Source organism: Pomacea canaliculata, linkage group LG4, assembly GCF_003073045.1.
Source record: "Pomacea canaliculata isolate SZHN2017 linkage group LG4, ASM307304v1, whole genome shotgun sequence".
In the NCBI taxonomy this organism is placed as follows: Eukaryota; Metazoa; Mollusca; class Gastropoda; order Architaenioglossa; family Ampullariidae; genus Pomacea; species Pomacea canaliculata.
This window is the reverse complement of record NC_037593.1, coordinates 8,517,738-8,536,615: the sequence shown is the minus strand read 5'-3', so window position 1 is coordinate 8,536,615 and position 18,878 is coordinate 8,517,738. Positions and strand designations below refer to the sequence as shown.

The 18,878-nt window shown below is 42.6% G+C and overlaps 2 protein-coding genes across 5 annotated transcripts in view; both read left to right on the top strand.

Moving 5' to 3' along the window:
- The window catches only part of LOC112561728 (sterile alpha and TIR motif-containing protein 1-like), a 35,378-nt gene extending 25,943 nt beyond the window's left edge, over positions 1-9,435 (top strand). For all 4 annotated transcript variants that reach the window (XM_025234359.1, XM_025234358.1, XM_025234360.1 and 1 more), the window contains 7 exons: positions 530-706; positions 982-1,106; positions 1,451-1,686; positions 1,823-1,952; positions 2,395-2,584; positions 4,341-4,462; positions 5,620-9,435. In XM_025234359.1, the coding sequence (XP_025090144.1) occupies positions 530-706; positions 982-1,106; positions 1,451-1,686; positions 1,823-1,952; positions 2,395-2,584; positions 4,341-4,462; positions 5,620-5,851 (1,212 nt within the window). In that variant the 3' untranslated portion in view covers positions 5,852-9,435. The remainder of the gene's footprint in view (positions 1-529; positions 707-981; positions 1,107-1,450; positions 1,687-1,822; positions 1,953-2,394; positions 2,585-4,340; positions 4,463-5,619) is intronic.
- A 2,981-nt stretch (positions 9,436-12,416) lies between these two features.
- LOC112562433 overlaps positions 12,417-18,878 on the top strand; it is a 73,321-nt gene continuing 66,859 nt past the window's right edge. Inside the window, exon 1 of the mRNA XM_025235699.1 lies at positions 12,417-13,106. The gene's annotated coding sequence lies outside the window, so the exon portion shown is untranslated. The remainder of the gene's footprint in view (positions 13,107-18,878) is intronic.

Sequence of the window (18,878 nt, the reverse complement as noted above, 5' to 3'; positions counted from 1 at the left end):
CACTGATCGCACACAGTTATTTAAAGAATACTCCTCACAGCACTTTGTTAAGAACTACCCTTTCCACTTATAATCCTCAGAACATCTGATTAAGAACTAACCTTTCACTTGATACTGCTCTGAAAATCTGGGTGGGGACGGTACTGCCCGCCTGCAGGAAGGCAGGCTGGTACCAGAGCTCAGTCTTCTAGAAATGTGGATATGTAAAGGCAGTCCAGACTCCAGCACAGTTAACACAATGCCTGGCTTGTAAACCATCTTGCCCAGAGAAATACTTTATCTAATCTTTTCTTATTGAATATCTTTACAGTCTTGAACTGACTACTCCATTGTAAATCATGCAGGCATGCTGTGCTAGCTATAGAATATCCTTTTACATAATGCTTGAAAAGTATTCTGTGCAGACTTGTCATCTTTATGTTAGAGTGCGCTTAATTGAACACAGTTTTGATGGTTTTATAATCTTTGTCTTGAAATTATCATTAGCTTGCGCATGTGGGTCGTTAGCTCAGTGACATTTGGTTGTCAGGTTTTGTACGAGGTTGGAGCTGTGGAACCCCTCAAATGGCTTGCCAGCACACCCAACTCAACTGCCTCACGACTTGCTGCTCAAGCTCTTAGAATTCTGGGTGAACAGGTCCCCCACAAGCTTTCCCAGCAGGTTCCTCTGTGGACAACGGAGGACGTGGCCCATTGGGTCAGCCAGGTAGGGGGTGTAGCACAGAGGAATAGAGGGGAATTAATTAAGTCCTTTTAACTTACAGTCTTTAAGATTATTTCTCATGGAATACTGTGCTTCTTATTTATATTTTGTGGCTTTTTGTTAAAGTAATAGTCTTACTGTGTTTCTTTTCTGTTAATTTCCTTTTTAAATGGTCCTCGTAACAAGATTCAGTCTCTAAACCCCATTCATATATTAAAAGAAGTGAAAGATGGCTGAACTATTTTCCTTTATGAAGGATGTTTCTGCCTTTCATGCAGGTGGGTTTTGCAGATTTTGCGGACAGTTTTCGATCATGTCAGGTAGATGGTGACTTGCTCTTGAGGCTGACTGAAGAGGAACTGATGGAAAGCATTGAGATGGGGTGTGCCATCACAAGGAAGAGGTGGGTTTCTTCTGGATAGCAGGGTGGAGACTTTTCCCTTTTTACCCTATGTTAAAAGTTTAGTCTGTTTTACGTGTTTTATTACATATTTTGTATTTCTGCCAAATTCTATATTTTTGTAGAATTAGCATCTTAAAATAGCTAAAGAGCAAACATACATTTTACACATTTTTTTATAGTCATCCAACAAGGACTTATGTGGACTGTAGCAAAATTAGAGTTGACTTTGTAACTTGAAGGTTGCCTACTTTGTTTCTAATGATCTGCCTTTCTTAGATTCCCAGGAATGCAGCACTTGGAGCCTGTGGCATTGTGTTGTTCATTTGAAACTTTATCTCTGGCAGATTCCTTCGAGAGCTTAGAGACTTGAAAATTTCTGCAGACTATACATCATGTGACCCAACCAAGCTTAGTGATTGGTTAGTGGAGGTGGGACCTGAGTTTTCACAGTACACCTACCAGATGATTTATTCTGGTGTTGACAAGCAAACTCTTCGCTCGTTAAGCCACGAACATCTGAGCAAGGACTGTGCCATCACCAATGGTATTCATCGTATGAAGATTCTCAGCAAAATTGAAGGTACGGGGGACAAAATTCTATTCCCTTTCCCAAAATGGGTTTTGATAAACTGATGATAAATCACATATGAACATCTGCATATCTTATGTCCATATTGTTTTGATGCTAACTACACTGATCTGTCACTGTTTCATAGAGCTGCGCAGCGCTGCATCTAGTCCCACTGCACAACGTTCAGACACAACTGATGGTGATGTCTCAAGCAAGAAGAAACCCATCGATGTCTTCATCAGCTACAGGCGCTCCAATGGCTCACAGCTGGCAAGGTAAAATGTATGAATTGTTTAAAATTGTCACAGTATGGCAATGCTATGGTTCCTAGTTGCAAGGTAAGATATTGATGCTTGATACTAGGAAGGTGACATGCTTATATCCTTAAAATCCATAGAGAGCTAATAGATTAATTGCAGAACTGTTTTGCTTTGGTTTAGTGGTCCAAGGGAAGCAAGTGTGTTGCCCTAGAACATTGGTAGAGCTAGTCTCCCTTTTTATTTTGGTTTTTGTTTCTAGTCAAGTTTCTTCCCTGTAGCGCAATTATTTTTTAAAAGTCCCAATATTGCCGAGTTTTTACTAGATCAAAGATGGTAGCAACAGAGCACTAACTGATGCATGGAAGATTTTATGCAGTAGATGAAATTTTTGTGGGAATAATGAAAGCAGAGCTGGTAGTTGGCTCACCGATGATCAAAAAAAAAAAATTTGCTTCAGCTTGCTGAAGGTGCACCTGCAGCTGCGTGGCTTCACAGTTTTCATTGACATCGAGCGGCTGCGTGCGGGCAAGTTTGACGAGAGTCTGTTGGAGAGTGTGCGGCATGCCAGTAACTTCATAATTGTTTTGACACCCAATGCTCTCGATCGGTGCGTTGGTGACGACGAAAAGAAAGATTGGGTACATAAGGTGAGCGACTAATGTTTAGAAAGCTGTGTGTACAATTACACACTGTGTTTCATTGAAGTTGACATTCACAACCATTTCTGTTACAAGATTGCCTCAGATTGCTTGATATAGTTTGCAACTGTCTTTTGATTTTCCAAGATAGGAAATATCTTTGACTAGGTTTTTTTCAGGCTTATTTTTAGTCTTATAACAAATAAACAAGATAAGTAAACAATATGTAACTGGTGAAAGGCTGCTCAGGGCTTCTGCTAAGGCTAAATTCTTCAGATTTTTAAGGGGTCCCTGTTCTTCGCCCAAATTTGAAGGGGACCCCATTGACGAAAATTGAAGGGGTCCTCCGAACTTTTAATGCGTACTGTATGCAATTTTTTGCGTAAGCAGAAGCCCTGGCTGGTATAACAATAACAGCTACAATGGCAAGAATAGACATTTTGGAGTAAACATGTTGTTAGTGTTAGGAGGCCGGGTGAATTGGTGTTTTATGCCGAGCCAGGAACTAAAGCTATATCACGGCAAGGCAGCCAGCCCTGTAAACAGATGCCACACGCAGAGAAAGAACGGCGTGCCCAAGACGAGAGCTTAACCCAGGGCAGCCAACCCTCACCATATTGGTGACAGGCACTAACCATTGCGTCACCAGACTGCCCTACTGTTGTTATTAGTGGGGGAATAAATATAAATGAAGTACAGGGTAAAAGTATAGAGGACTATGCACAATGTAGACATGCATGCAGGTGGCATAAAATGTCATTATGCATTCTTGGCACTGCATGCTGAGCAAGCTAGTGTAGTGTGGCATGTGTTGCATTAGGTCCTGCATGGTATGTCTTACTTTATCACTGTGGGAAATGGTTTCTAGTACAGTAAGACTTCTTTATTAAGACCCTCCTGATTACAACCTTACAGTTCTTCAAGAGCCTATTTTGCTAAATAAATATTACAAATTTTTTTTTTGAAGCAGAAGCTGCTTGTTGAAAAGAAATGCATTTCAATATATACTACTTCTGACAAGCTGCTTACCCTATATTAGGATTACCTGCAGAAATCATGTAAAATAAGTACATTTTGAAAGAGACTATTTGTTTCATAGGTCACCTGTCATTTCGGCCCAAACCATATCGCTCCAGTCATAGCTACCATATCATCCCAACACTAAAAGTTGAATACATCCAGACTGAAAAGATAACTCACTCTCCTTTGACAGGATTAGCCATTAACATCAGATATTATCAAGAGCCATGTGTTGTTTGAACAAGTTCAGCTACCATCATACTTAACTGGCTGCTGCAATACACATTTGGAGAACAAATCACACAATACTAGACCACATGATTTTATTTTAAATCATTATATTATTGTGTTTTGGGGTATTTTGGTTTTTGTTTGCTGGTTTTTTTTTTTTTTTTTGCTTTTTTTTTTTTAAATGCCTTTGTCATCATTATTTTAGTTTGCAGACACTTGGTTACAATGTCTCAATGATACGTAATCGAAATTTTCTTTTTAATCAGTATTTTTAAAAAAAGCCTTTGTCTTCATTATTCCTTTAGTATGGAGGGTCTTATTAGATATATATGCAGACATTTGGTTATTATAAAACGTGTGTACGTTCTTCACGGATATTCATTTAGCCTGGACCTGGTTGATTCAACTTTCAGTGTTGGGACAATGTAGGGTTTTATTGTGTAAGATGGTTAAAAGAGTCAGTTGCCATTCCTGGTACCAACAAAGACCAATGTTAATGTGGATGCTTTTGCAGGAAATTGTGGCAGCCATCGAGGCTGGAGTAAACATCATCCCACTTTTTGACAATTTTCACTGGCCCCCTGCCGAGCAGCTTCCCCAGGACATGCGAAACTTGTCCTTTTTCAATGGTGTCAGGTAGGTTAATTCTCTGGCCATACAAGGGAATTAATTATCTATATGTATTAATGGCAGAGGTGTGGACCGTCATCCTCAAGCCAGTTAGGTAAAGGGACGTTACTCATCAAGATTAAAAGACCAGACATCCAGAGTAAACCTGGTTATGATGAAACGAAGCATAGACCTCAGGACTTGAGAAGGCCTGTCAATGATTTTTTTAGAATTAGGTGGTAACCAGCCTTGTGATTTTAGTTTATCATAAATGAACCATAGATCTTGTGGTCTTTGAAGGTTTGCTAAAGATTTAATCAAAATATTTTATTTACTTCTGCTTGCATAGTTGGCATATTAAGGACGATTTTCTAGTCGCACTGAAATCTTTGTAATTTTGCTATAAATTTAAAATTGAGAAGAGTTTGAAAAGCTTTACTGAAGCAGGAAACAGTGGAAGCAATGTGAAGTCCTGAAGTTTTATTTTGGAGATTTTTCATGTGCCTAGAGGGGAGAGTGAAAAGTAAATGGCAGTTGTTGTCGAGCATTTGCTTTTCTTTCCAGCTGAAGGAAGAATCCCATATTTTCAGGTTTGATGTTTAGTGCCCTTCAGTATATCAAATAATGTGAATCAGTCATAAGTGCTTTCATGGTAAAAGTGAAGGCACAGTTAAAATTAAGGATTAATGCTAAAAATAATTTGTGTGTCTTTTTTAATGTTTTCTGAGCCAAACACATGGGGGAGAGTGTGTGTGTTCAGACTGTAACAGTCATTTACTGATGAAAACAGCTATGTGCACAAGTATAATCATCATCAGTATCTGTGCCTTGAATCCCAGTTTCACATGATTGTTAACAGATATTGGCAACAGGTGAACTGTCCTGAAATAGTACAGTTTGCTGAGATAGTTAGATGAATTGTGGTACATGGTTCTTTGATGTCTTGTATAGATAAAGAAATCTGAGGAATGGTTGGAATAGTGCTCCATTTTTTCAAACATCCTATTAATAGTAATCTCATTCAGTTTCTTTTATCACTTATAGTTTTTTCTCATCCTCACCACAGCATTTAACCTGTAATCCTCATATTTTAGAGAAATTAAGCCTTCCAATAGACACCAGGTAAGCACTGTGTAATATAACTTAAGCCTTATTCAGTGTCTTATGCACATTTCACTCCTTAGGTGGATCCACGACTACCAGGATGCCTGCGTCGACAAATTGGAGCGTTTCATTCGGGGGGAAGCTGCCCCATCAGGTCGTGCTGCCACCCACAGCACCTCTAGCCTGAGTGGCCTGGATGGCTTAGCATCACCGTCTGGATGCAGCACCCAGAACATCTTGCACACTGCCGCTGACAAAAAGGCCTTTGAAGGTCCATCCTCCTGCCCCATTTTAAACTCTTCAGAATCCTGATTCCACCCTCACCCCCCCTTGGACAGATGTGTAAAGGGAAAGTGGGGGAAAGCAGGCTAAGTTTGCTAAGCAAGACTTTGTGGTCAGTTGCGTTGACAGAGTGACCCATATTTTAGTGAACTGATGTGCTGGATTAAAAAAAAACAAACAACAAATGCACCCAAGATTTGGCATGTGAACTTGTACATTGTGTCCTGGGACAGTGTGGCCAGCATTAGAGCGAGTCATGGTTGATGCTGTAGAGTGCAAAAAGTGAGGAATGATGGCTAAAAGCAGTACATGAGGTGCAGATCTATAATTAATGAGTGTGATTTGAGTGAGTGCTGCTGAGCAGGTTTAAAAAGTGAGGCATTTCTTGAAACCTTGGACATCCTAATGCCTCTGTGGGATTTATCTCCTAACATCTTTTTCTTTTGTCATGTGTCCTTTTTTGCAGCTGCAGCCTAGTGCATTTTATTGCATGTTAGAGTATTAATACATGAGAAATGTAATCGGTGGAAGTCATTATTGCGTTTCGTGGTAAGGAGCGTATGTAAGTGATTTGTGTTTTAATCTTACTGAGCACAGGCGCTAGTTTGCAAGCTTTTTGTTGAGCCTGAATATTGTTTTGCACAAACCTGTTGAAACTTAAACCATTTTTTTAATTCTTTTGTGCCTGCCTCCAGACAGACTGTCAGAGTTTTGTATGATTGATTAATGACAAAAATCATCATTTTTATTGTCCTTTAACCAGTCATTGAAGAAGTAAGAAATATTGGATGCATAATGGTAATAGGAGAAGTAACAGTTTAAAACTGGTAAACATGGAAATGGTTAGTAATGATGTACACAATTTTTATGTTGTGAACCATCATGCTCAGTTCATCTAAGATCGTGTTAACTATGCTTCCATCTCTACTTACAGGCAAATAGTAGAGGGACATACGCAGACAGTAGAAATTGTCCTTTATGTCTAGTAACCAGTTTCTAAACCCCACAGGATTTTCTGTGACTGAAATGAGAAGAAGTATTAAATCTTAGTTCCCAAGCACTTGCACATTTTTTTATGGCTTTCTCCTTGTGTCAAGGATTGTACATGTGAACAAATAAACACAATAACAGAATAACAGTCACAGAAAATGTGAAAGGACTAATAAACTCGGACATCACCATATTCATACTCTTTTGGCAAATGTCATTATGCAACAGCAGCTGTTTACATTTTGTCACACTGGCAGTTACCACATTTCTATCAGTAATCATGCAAATTGAGCATGGAAATCGGTGTTCTGTATACATTTATCAGCACCTTTCATTGAGGACAAGAACTACATTAAAACACAACAAACAGAAGAAAATCAGGCACCATACCAATTTGTTTAGAAAATAAGGATTACAGACCTTGGGTGTTGAAAGTCATTTTGCAATGTTTGCTTGGGGTTATTTATTTCTATCTGCTAATGACATGAATCTGGGATGTTATTTGTCTTTGCTGAACATGACTATCCAGAGAGGCAAATGTATGGATTAAATCAGATTCTGATGATTGGGCCACTTCGGATGCGGAGGAGTTTGCTCTGTCTCACATTTTGCAAATATTCTGATGCTCATGTTTGTAAAAGTAATCTGTCGCTCATCTGATAATATTGACTTGCAAAAACTACTGCCCCAAATGTGGTGGATGGACTGGCAAGTCATCTGCGTATGCAAAGTTGCTCATTTATGTATCTAGTCTGCTGCCAGAAATGATGCCTGTTCACACTTCCATGATGAAAAGCAGAAAATGGTGACTGTAAAAAGGTAAATGTGAAACACATGAAAGTTCTGAGTAATAGGAAAAACAATGAATCATAACTTTATGGTTCAATTGTATTTTTGTTTGCAAATGAGGCAGTGACACTTCATAATTCCGTGCTGAAGGTCAAGAAGTCACTGGCTAATCTTCATTTCCACATTTTCTGCTTTATAAACACCCACCTGCTGTTTTAGATGACAGCTTTGGACTTCAAGCAGATAACAGAAAAAAGGACGAGAACAAAGCTTGCAGCAGCTTTTGAAAGAACTTTGAAAGATATCAGAAATAGTATTGAGAATCTTTAGTATAGAGGCTTTGAAAAGGAATAAGCAGAGGTGATCTAAATAAAACAAAAGCAAAACGACAAAAATCTTGTCATCAAGGATAACTTACCAACTGCCATGTTGTGAAGTATTTATGTTTTATAAATTTAAAAAGGAATATGTTAAGATTTTTTTTTTTTAAACTTGTGTGAAGTATAACTATGGTTATGATGTAAAATGAGAAACATCTGCCTCAGCAGATGATTTTAGTTTCAGAGATGTTAGTTTTTAAAGATTTGCTTTGTGTTAGGGATCTTGAGTCTGTGGGATATCACAGCTTTTAAATTATTTCCAAAGAGAACAACCACTTGTGTGGGTTGGTTTTTTTTTTTGCGTACATTAATGCTCATTACCTTAACACAAAATGTTCGCAGGGTGTTAGCATCAAGAGGGGTTCACATCATGTACACATTCCCCTCACATCAAAATCTGTAAATTATGCTTTTGTTGTGTGTTAGATTCCTGTGTGTTATAGAAAATTTGTTTGACTTACTTGTTTCCAAGCCCTTTTGTGCTTGCAGAATCTGTAAGACGTTTAAATGTGGTTAACGTTGAAGAGACCCTATTAAACAGAACGAGAAAATAATTTCAAAGGAGGTGTTGGAGGCAATATATGAAGCCAACACAATGACGCATATAAAGAGTATAGTGTGTGTGTGCATGTAGTGTATTAGTGTGAAATGCACAGCAGGCAGCAGCGTAGAGCACATAGGCTATCAGACCCACAGCAGGGAAGGAGCTGTATTGAACACAGATGAGCAGTTAGGTAGAACATAAACTCTGAAAAGCACAGGATTATATTTGTGGGCAGCAGTTAATATTTTCCAGTTTTTACCAATTTGCACCTGCTCTTCAGGTAACACGTTGGCAGTTCGGCAATCACATTACCTGTTGAAATTAGAGCAGTCTTTTTTTTCCCTCTTTCCTAAATAAGCCTGGAGTAAGTTTATGATCAATAGACATGCAACAGCCAGCACAGCATGCTTTCGCCTCATCATGGGGGCTTGTACTCTAGAGCTGCTGAATGAGGCTTGTCTGTGAGGTGCTGTGTGTTTGCTTCACACTAATTTGTCGCACTGTAAGTGTGCATATGTCGTGGTGACATAACAAGTGTCTCAGAGACACAGTGGCATCGACAAACTACTGTTGATGCCTTCCATCCAGAACTAGGAGGTCAAACCCAGAAGCAGGACTGTTCTGGCGTCCAGCAATGGCCACTTGTGGTGCAATGAGCAACAGACTTGCTATTCTGGAAGTGCTGATGCAACTTTTTGTCTCTCCGTTCTAAGAGCCTGAGGTGAACATATGGAAAATCATAATTGACAGACTTTATTACACGTTTCCATCCGCGATAAGACCTTGACTGTTCATGCAATCAGTTTGTAACATTTTATGGTGAGTTTTTGTATTGTTGTGTTTTGGTGCTTAGTAAAATGAATATCATGTGTTTCGAATTCATGCAATACAATTCTTCATTCATAATCCGTGGACTAAGTGCTTTACTTGTATGGCAGCGTCTGAATACAAGGGGCGCGTGTGTATGGATATATATATATGTACATATTCCTGCATATGTTTACATAGATGCATTTAAATGTTTACACGATGCATGCACATTCCTCTACATTTTTACACACAATAGACGCGCATTCCTGTAAATAGTTACACATAATGTGCGCATTCCTGTAAATGTTTACATAGTGCATGCACGTCCCTGTAAATAATTACAAATAATGTACACATTTCTGTAAACATTTACACAATGCATGACTTGCCCTCTCCCCATGAAAGCTTCACATTCGATGCACCGGGATTAGATATTCGGTATTTGACACCCAGCATCCCCAGAAAAGTTCGAAAATGTTTAAACTTGAATTTTTAAAAATGTTCATTATATTGAAAAATTCGTTGTGCTGAGTTTGTTTTTTTTTTTTTATATTGAGCTCTAGAGTCTAGAGGACTGTCCTCTTAGAGCTTTAGAACAAAAATAAATTCGTTATATTGGGGCAGTCGGTGTATCGAATGCACAGAAATTCTACCTTGTATTTATAATGCGCACGAATTCTTATAAATGTTTACACACATGCACAAGTTCTTGTAAATGTTTACATAATTATATGCACAAGATCCTGTAAATGTTTACATATCAGTTTGACTGCCAGGTGAGGGTGACAAGCGCTGTCATGTCAAACAGGAGCGCACAACCTTTGGCCGCCGTGCGTGGTGTGTTTACTAGTTTACAATGTTGTATTTTGGAGCTGATGTGGATCAATCGTGTCTGTTCACGTTGCTCATGTCTGCTCACGCTGCCTACGTACGTTGCCGACCCACGTCAACGCCTCAATCGAAGTACACCGTGGAAAACGTACTGTGCGCATGCGCAGTCCATACCCGTGTTTGGTGTTCAGGGTACAGTGCAGCTCGTGTAGAAATACCGTTTCCAGACATCTGGAATGTGAAATGACTTGTCAAGCTAACCTCTCAGTGTCACAAACACACATACGTGTGTGTAGAGAGAAGGAACGCAATCGATTATAAACATAATTACATTAACCCACGTCTGCGACACTTTCAGGACGATGTCGATATGATGCCAATAAATTCCAGAAACCAGTGAACTTTCAAGGGCAATACGACAAAGGTATATATAGATATGTGAGGGAGGGGGGCAGGCTCAATGGGGTTTAAAAAACCACAGAAAATTTATCTCAAAATGAAAGTACATTCAGACAGAACAACATAGAAATAAAATATGTTTATTTGTCCATGTTGCTAATAACGACAGTCGAATATTTCCTCGTGTTTACATGTAGTTGTAAATAATAATAATAACAATAAGCACATTTATACAGCGCCTTTCTCCAGGAGCAGCAGGACTCTACAGTACTAAGAGTTCACTTGAGAGGTTTTACTGTCAGTAAGATGAGCTCAGTGCACTGTCTGCACAGGAAGAACAAACAACTGTCGAAGGAAGAAACAAAACACGAAGATGAAGCTAAGCTGGTCGTCGGCCGGGTTATGGACGGGGGATGGGGAGGAGGACACCTGGATAGATGACAGCTTGGGTCACTTTGGTGTTTCAGATGTCGGGAAAGGGTGGCCCCCGACACTGTACCCCGTTCATGAAGATGTTCATGGCTTTGCTTTTATGAACAGGTGCGCTTGTTACTTGGGGACAGGTGCAGGTCCAACATTTATACTGAACGCTTTTAAACGGTTGTATTTGTTGTTCACTTGCGAGCTTGGGCTTAACGGTTCCTCCGACTGCAATCTAGAAATTTAAACAAGTGTGCGTGTGTGTCCGGGGGTCGGGTGGAGTGGGTGTCATCAGCCTCACAGATGACGGTAAACACAGAGTGTCATTACTAGAAAACCAGGCATGGGGAGGATGGGGTGTCTTGAAGACAGGAAGGGGGTGAAATATGCTTATGTGGTAAGTGTTTATGACACGAATGCCATGGGTGGGGTGGGGAAGAGGGGATGGGGGATGGCAGCCTGCCAGGCGACTGTTGCAGACGGGGAAAGTCCCGGGCAATGTCAGGCGGTGCTGGCGCCGTTCAGGCAGACAGCAGCTCGGGCCCCGGGGGACACAGCGGGAGGGGCTGATGCAAGCGCCCGACAGTCAGCGTCCGTCGGTGGAGGGCGCAGACGTGTCTTGTCTTCGGGCCTGCGAAAATCTCGCCCGTCAACGAGACTACGGACTCGCGAGATATGAGGGAGGGTAGATGCGGGTGGTAGTAAGGGTGTGGGTGTGGGTGGGGTGAGAGAGCCCTCGACATACGAGCTCTGTGTGAAAATGAAAGTGGGCCCTCGACGTGCGAGGTTTGCTTGTGCGGGAAAAAATATAAATGTCGGACTAGCAAGATTCCAAAGCAAACATGCGCAAATGATCATCATTATCTTAATCATCATTATTGTCGTCAAAAATAAAAATATTAAAACTCAGTTCTTCTACCACAGCCAGGCTCACAGCGCTTTACAAAACATAATTAATTTTCACAAAGTGAAATACAAAACCTACTTTAGAAAACCGACTAATTTTCACGTATCAAAATATGTCCTATGCATCAACCTCCAACCAACAGACACACAGACACATGTAAACACCAACCACACACACACGCACACACACACTGCAGAAGGGTTAGCGTATGAATGTCAACACACGATACGGTTACAACACATGAATTGTGTAGGTGCCTGCACGTCACAGTCACCCTCTCTTGGTGCAGTGCTGCCACCCGAGATATTCTTTGTGATGTCCAGAGACTGAGGGAATAAACAAACGTAGACAAACTTTACGCGAGGACAACAGTACCCGCGAGAGCTGTAAACTAAATCTCCTTTCTCTTCCCTCGATCCTCTTTGCTTCTCCTCACAAACTTTATCGCTTCGTGTATACGTCACAGGTCTAGTAGTACGTCTACGTCTTAGCACCCGTGACGTAACAGCTGGTAGCGTGCAGCCATCGGGCAATGCGTTACTGTACTACGTGCCTCGTATACGTTACAAAGGACGTGAAACGTAACTTTAGAGCTGACATCGTAATGTTACCGTGAGTACATGTTCGTCACGTATCACGCACACGTCACAAAGGAGATGGAACACAGCATCTAAAAGTTACCGTAAGTAGTAGACGTTCTGTGCACACGTCACAGATGATAAGCTACTTCACGGGAGAGTCAGCAGGTAGAAGTTCACCCACCTTAAGACCGACATACCCGAGCATGGACAGGGCGACGTCATGCACTCCACCCCGCGGTCGGCGCGTGCAGTCGCGAGGCCCACTTGGCGCACACGGGGCGCCACCGTCACGCGCATGCACGCACCCTCGCCCCCACTCGCAACACGCGCCGTCAGTCGCCCCAAAGTCATTCTTGCTGATGCTGAACGCCAGCCCTCAATCAGTGTGTGCGTGTATCTATGTGTGTGTGTGTGCCTGCCTGCCCGCCCTCCCGGCCAGCCGGCCGGCCACTTAGTTCCGACATTTCTTTCGTACCGGACAGTCCCTCCGCTTGCAGCAGGTGCCGCACCACGCGGACCTCGTGTCCAGTCTGTGCAGCAGACGGCGGACTGCCTCTCGCATTTCTTTGCAGCACCGACAGCTGTAAGTGGACTCAGAGCTTCGTCACCCACGACTGACCAGTCGACCGCAAAGGTAAGTCCTGGACAAGTTTCTCCGTGTGTGTGTGTGTGTGTGCGCGCGTGCGAACACACACGTATAACTGCTCGCGCTTGCTTTGTGTGTGTGAACGCGTGAGTGCGTTTTATGTCCGGCATCATGACACGTGAATAATTGACGAAACCAAACTTTCTAGCAAAAGGACATGAGAGGGAATTGTTTCCCTGGCGACCTCTTCGACCCCAAAAACGACCGTTACGCTGAGATCAACTCAAACGGAATTAATGTTGTGGCTCAGATGAATTTTTCAAAACCTGACCAGACTGGGCTTTGAACGCTCGACCGGCACCGGCGTACACTGGTGACGTCTTCATGTGGGTCACGTCCTTCTGAAGATGTAGATGTGTGGTGACGTTCACGCTGTTATGTCGAGGTTAGTAGGTACTTGGACGGCCGAGGGCCGGTACTTACTTTGTTTAATTAAAGTGATGTACTTGCGCACAGTTCCAGACTCCTTGTGAGCTATAGCGGGCTCTGAACACATCCCTACCCCTCCCACAGCCACCCAGGACAGTAAGTTTTCTGACTTGTTGGTCATCCTTGCCTGCGGTACGTGGCTGTCTGGTCGCGCAGCGGTTATCGCCTGTATCACCAATACAGTCAAGATTTGCTGTCGTGAGTTCGTATCTCGCCTTGGGCACTCTATTATTTTTCTTCATGTGTCATATGTTTTACATGATCGGCTTTTTTACTTTAGTTGCTGGTTCGGTGTTTAAGGCTAATTTTCCCTTCCCTTGTCTGCGGTACAGAATACACACCTGTATGTACAGAATACACACCTGTATGTACAGAATGTGCACAGAATCCATTGTTTTCGGATGACATAATCAATTCTACCTGTCGTCTGCTAGCAGGCCGGCGCTAAGTCGTACTTTTGTCTCAGTATCTTTCATAAACATGCCAGGTGGCGTTGATTTTAACTGCTTCAATAAGAATGGAAAACAGAATAGAATTTCACCAGACCAAAGAATATTTTTATCGTATTCCGTGTCTGTTATCAGTCTTCTACGCTCTTTTCCAAACACATTTTGTTTCTTTAGACTGAGGTGCACCTGTTACACAACATTGTGACACTGGGAGAAGAGGGAAAGTAGGGCTGAATGAAGATCAAGATGCTTGAAAAGGCGTTCGATGTCAATGATCGATTGACATTTCTATTTTTGTGAAATACAGGCCACGTGACCCCAACATTTACTTTGATCTTCGATTTTTGTTTCTTTTAAATTGGTCGTTAATTTTCCTTCCTCCCCCACCCAAGATGGAAACATTCATTTCAGTTCAGAGCTGTTGTGATTGGAAGACTTTTATTTGTCTGTTTGTGTGATGTGCAGATATACATTACACAGATAATTGGTATTGAAAACCATCCCTGTTACATAACACCCTGCATAAACCTTCACCTAGAACAGTTTATATAAAAGCTTGCCTCTTTTTTTTCGTTTTCTGACCCGACTCTGTTGCTTCTGATTAATTAAAAGAAAGCAGCTGGTGTACAAAATTATTTTAAAATTGCTGATAAGGCTAGCTGGTGTACAGCTGTACGACAAGCACGTGCGTGACTGAGAATGTAAGTCTTCCAACCCTCATCTCACACCACATCTACATAATACTCATGTATACCACATGTATACTCTGTATAGCCTACAGAACAGACATGCGTGTGTCATGTAACCATTGGACAAGACTTTGGTGTGTGACCTACGGTATGTGACCTACGTGACGTCTTTAGAACCTCGCGACCCACGTCTCGTTTTGATCCCCATCGTCACCAGTCTACGTCCTCGAACACCTCCACAGGTTCCTGCTGTCTCTCCCTCCTTCAACAGCCAGCCACGCAAAACGCCTCCTCCCTCCCCTTCCTCCCCCACCCCTCTCCATCCATCCACCCACCCACCCCGACATCCCCGCCACCCGACTCCCTCCACCACCTACCCTCCTCACCTCTTGAACGCCTGGCGCGTGCTGGGCGTAAACGCGAAGACAGGAGACAAGTGGAACGACTAGCAGTCAATCGTTCGCCATGGATCCGCAGCACCGCCACTTGAAAGACTGTCATCGATGTTCGTGGAGCGTGAAGCCTTTTTTTTTCTTTCTTGGGAGAGCTGCTAGAGAAGGGCGATAATCTACGAAGGGTCGCGCGCGTAGAGGGCTTCTCATAGGAACCGCTAATTGTGTCACGTGCTGTCGCCAACGGGACGTTTCACAGACGGGGCGAGCACTTGAAGACTTCTTTCTCCACACCCTGTAGCGGGACCTACCCTGCACCATCATCAACTTAAAAATAAAGCGGTTGTTGTGAGAGGCGTGAAGTTCACGGGGTCTGAACTTAGGGAAAATTGCTGTCGCTGCTGCTGCTAATAATAAAACAATTACCGATCAGAGTTAAATATAAACATTATTGCATGCTAGAAATAAACAAAGCACACACCTGTCCTCCAGGTAGAAAACTATAGCTGAAATGAAACTCTTACATTAAATAATACAAAACGGACTATTTTTTTAATTTAATTGCTAACATCGAAAGTTTTTTTCTGAACTCAATCATGAGCATAAAATAAAAAAAATATTGTAAACATTATGATTCAAACAAAACTAAAAACAAAATATTTATATGCGAGCTTTTGTTCTTTTGAATGACACAACATTCAATTTATTGTCTGTACACATAAACGATAATTCAACGGAAGATATTGAGGATTTTTTTGCAAATGTACGTAACACTATATACAATATTTTGTATATACTTAACATTAGATACACTATTTATATACGTAACATTAGATACAATATTTATATATTTATTAACGGCATTGATTTGCTGTGATGTAAAGCAGATTTATTATAATCCTAGTTTGTGAGGACAGTCGCTTACTGTTTACAAGCGGTATTGACCATTTGAATCTAACGCTTTGTGCGCTCTGATTGGCTGAAATTGTCCTGTCCGCATTTAAGGTGGGTAAACAATTCCGTGCCAGGGACTGACAATAATAACAAAATTTGTTCAGCGCATTTCCTTGAATGGAATCGAGGCCGATGCTGTATAAAAATGCAGAAAGTGTCATGTCCTTGCAGAGAAGCAGACGGCGTGAAGCGGTCGTCATCACTGTGTTGACTTTCTTCTCAGAGTTCAGAACAGCGCCACCTGCTTTAAATCTCATCCTGTGACAGGACACATTGTATGTCCTCCCGGACTTGGACCCTCGTCACACGTCGTACAATAGGGCCGTGTGTGACAGTTGTTACGAGACCAAGAATACATCTGTCATTTGTAATAATTGTAGACAAACACTCGCTGGACCCTCAAAATCTCGATGTCAGTGCGGATGTTAGTGTGGATGTTAGTGTGGATGTTAGTGTAGAATCTGAAGAATAAGCCTAAGATCATGTTTGTCTACTGATACACGTTGAATTTACCTACAGAACGATGCTGTTCCTGTTTCTGCTCAACAAAGCTTTAAAAACGAGACCCTGTAACTCGTCGTCCATAAAATATTAATTTTTAAAAATAATAATATTAATAAAACAATAATGCTGCTTTTTTAATTACTCTTATTAATTATCTTTTCTTTCTCCCTATCTCGTACATTCACGGACACACAGACGGACACGCACGCTCGGGGATAGACAAACATTTAAACACACACACACATACACACATGTAGCCACAAACACAAACTTACAAACTTAGACACCAACGTGTTTCCCACACAGAAGCATAACTCACATCCCTGTCAATGTCACGTGACTACCACCTGATTCCCAGCGATCAGATGCTGGCGAGAGTTGCTCGCTGATCGATGGCGTCCACCGCGGTGAGTCAGGCGTGACCGGCGGCTGTGAGGATCGATGTGCGGGTACAGGAGTGCCACGTCACGAGCTGCACCCCACACTAATGTTCGCGCCTCCGGGTGCACACCCCGCCCCTCTCCCTCTCCGCCCTCCCCCTACTTTTGTCTCGCTGGCTGCACAGCACGCGCGCGCGCCTACACGCGGCCGTATTGACTGTTAATTGCATTAATTGTTAGGCTTGGTACATCATCCATCATCGGCAAGGTTCGGGTGGGAAAACAAAATTGGGAAAAAGGAAAAGAAAAGAAAAACAAAGCCCATGCTCGTGCTAAACCAGAGCCCACTCATGTCCACCCGTAATTCTTCTCCCCACCCCGTTCCCACCCTTTTAAGCCCGTGTAAGTCTCCATCAAAGAACAATATTTCTGTATGGGTCCCCCCTACCCCATTCCACACCCTGTATTCATACAAATTAATTCTGCTTTCAAATCAGTTTAGCGAGCTGTGATTGAACTATAAGGCGTACCCGGATTAAACCAACACTGGACCTTGTTCTGTTTACTGACAAACAAGTTAGTGAATGACCATCGTTTGTCACTTTGTCCTTGCTGACCCCAACATTTACACGGGTGGGTTGTACGGTGTGTGTTCGTGTTTATCGTCCCGATGTAGAAAATTGACAATTCCAGTTACGGGTATCAGTAACTGCGCAGCTTGCAGCATCGACACCAGTCTTGCGACAGTTGCGGCTGACATAGATGGCGCTAGGGAAACCTCTCTTTACCCTCCATCCACCCGCGGTGTCGATAACAAGACTTAATCATGTCGGTACCCATAAAGTTAATACCCTGCGAGGGAATACATCTTTCAGATGAATGATAGCATTACACCGCCGAGAAATTAAAGCGATTGGCTGAAAGAAATCCCTTCCCCTCTACCACTCTTCTCCACCTAATGACGGGTATTAAACCGGCTCGGAAAATGACGGAGGGGTGGAAGTTCAAGTTCATCAAAAGACGACATTTTTTTTCGGGGTTTTGATCTGCCGGTCGGGGTTTACTGCGGCGTGGAACCGGGTGACTTTTTTTTCTACATGCGCGCGCATCCTCTGTTTGAATTGCGCGTGAAGTGCTCGTGAAGAGAGGACTGCGCATGACAGGCAGATGGCGCGCGCTGGCGATTAGCTGATGGCACTCGCCAGGAGTCGCTCTCGTCGTCGCGGCCAGACGGGAACGTCAAGCGAGGCGTCAGCGGGCGAGCAACGTCAAGTGTCCTTGCAGCAGGCTTCACGCAATCGTCATTTCCTGTTGGGCGAGAGATCTGATGCCACCCGGACACTTCAAGCCTCGGGACCGTCAGACCGCTTGACCGAGGAGATGACGAGGTTGAGGAACAAGTGCTGACAGAAGGACTGGGAAAGCTTCGTTTCCTGCATAATATTGCAGAGTTGTATATTACTCACGGTAGTGGAATAGCTGTAAATACTCTTTTTAACATTAGTCCTTGTCCTTCAAATAAAAAACCTGCAATAAACTGCAGGATATATTGCTACACGCCATTAGTGCGAGAGGTCCTGGAGCATTGTGGTCACTGTGCTCGACCATGAGCAGAATGTTACTGTCCCTGATGTCTGTTTGAGCTTGCGGTGGAAGAACACCTGATCACCCAACAACTTTACACACAAAAAACGAATCCTCCTCCTCCTCCTCCTCCTCCTCAGCAGCATCAGCAGCAGCAGCAGCAGCAGCAGCAGCAGCAGCAGCAACAACAACAACATCAACATTATGATTTGTACAGCGCATACTCGCGCTCTTAAGGAGCTGGGGTTGAAAAGGGAGAAGCATTCTGTACAATAAAATTCTCTCCCTTCCCATACCCGCCACCTACCCACCACTTGAACATTAAATGTGTATTGAAAACGCACCTGTTCCTTGATCATCACTCCTCACAACAGAATTC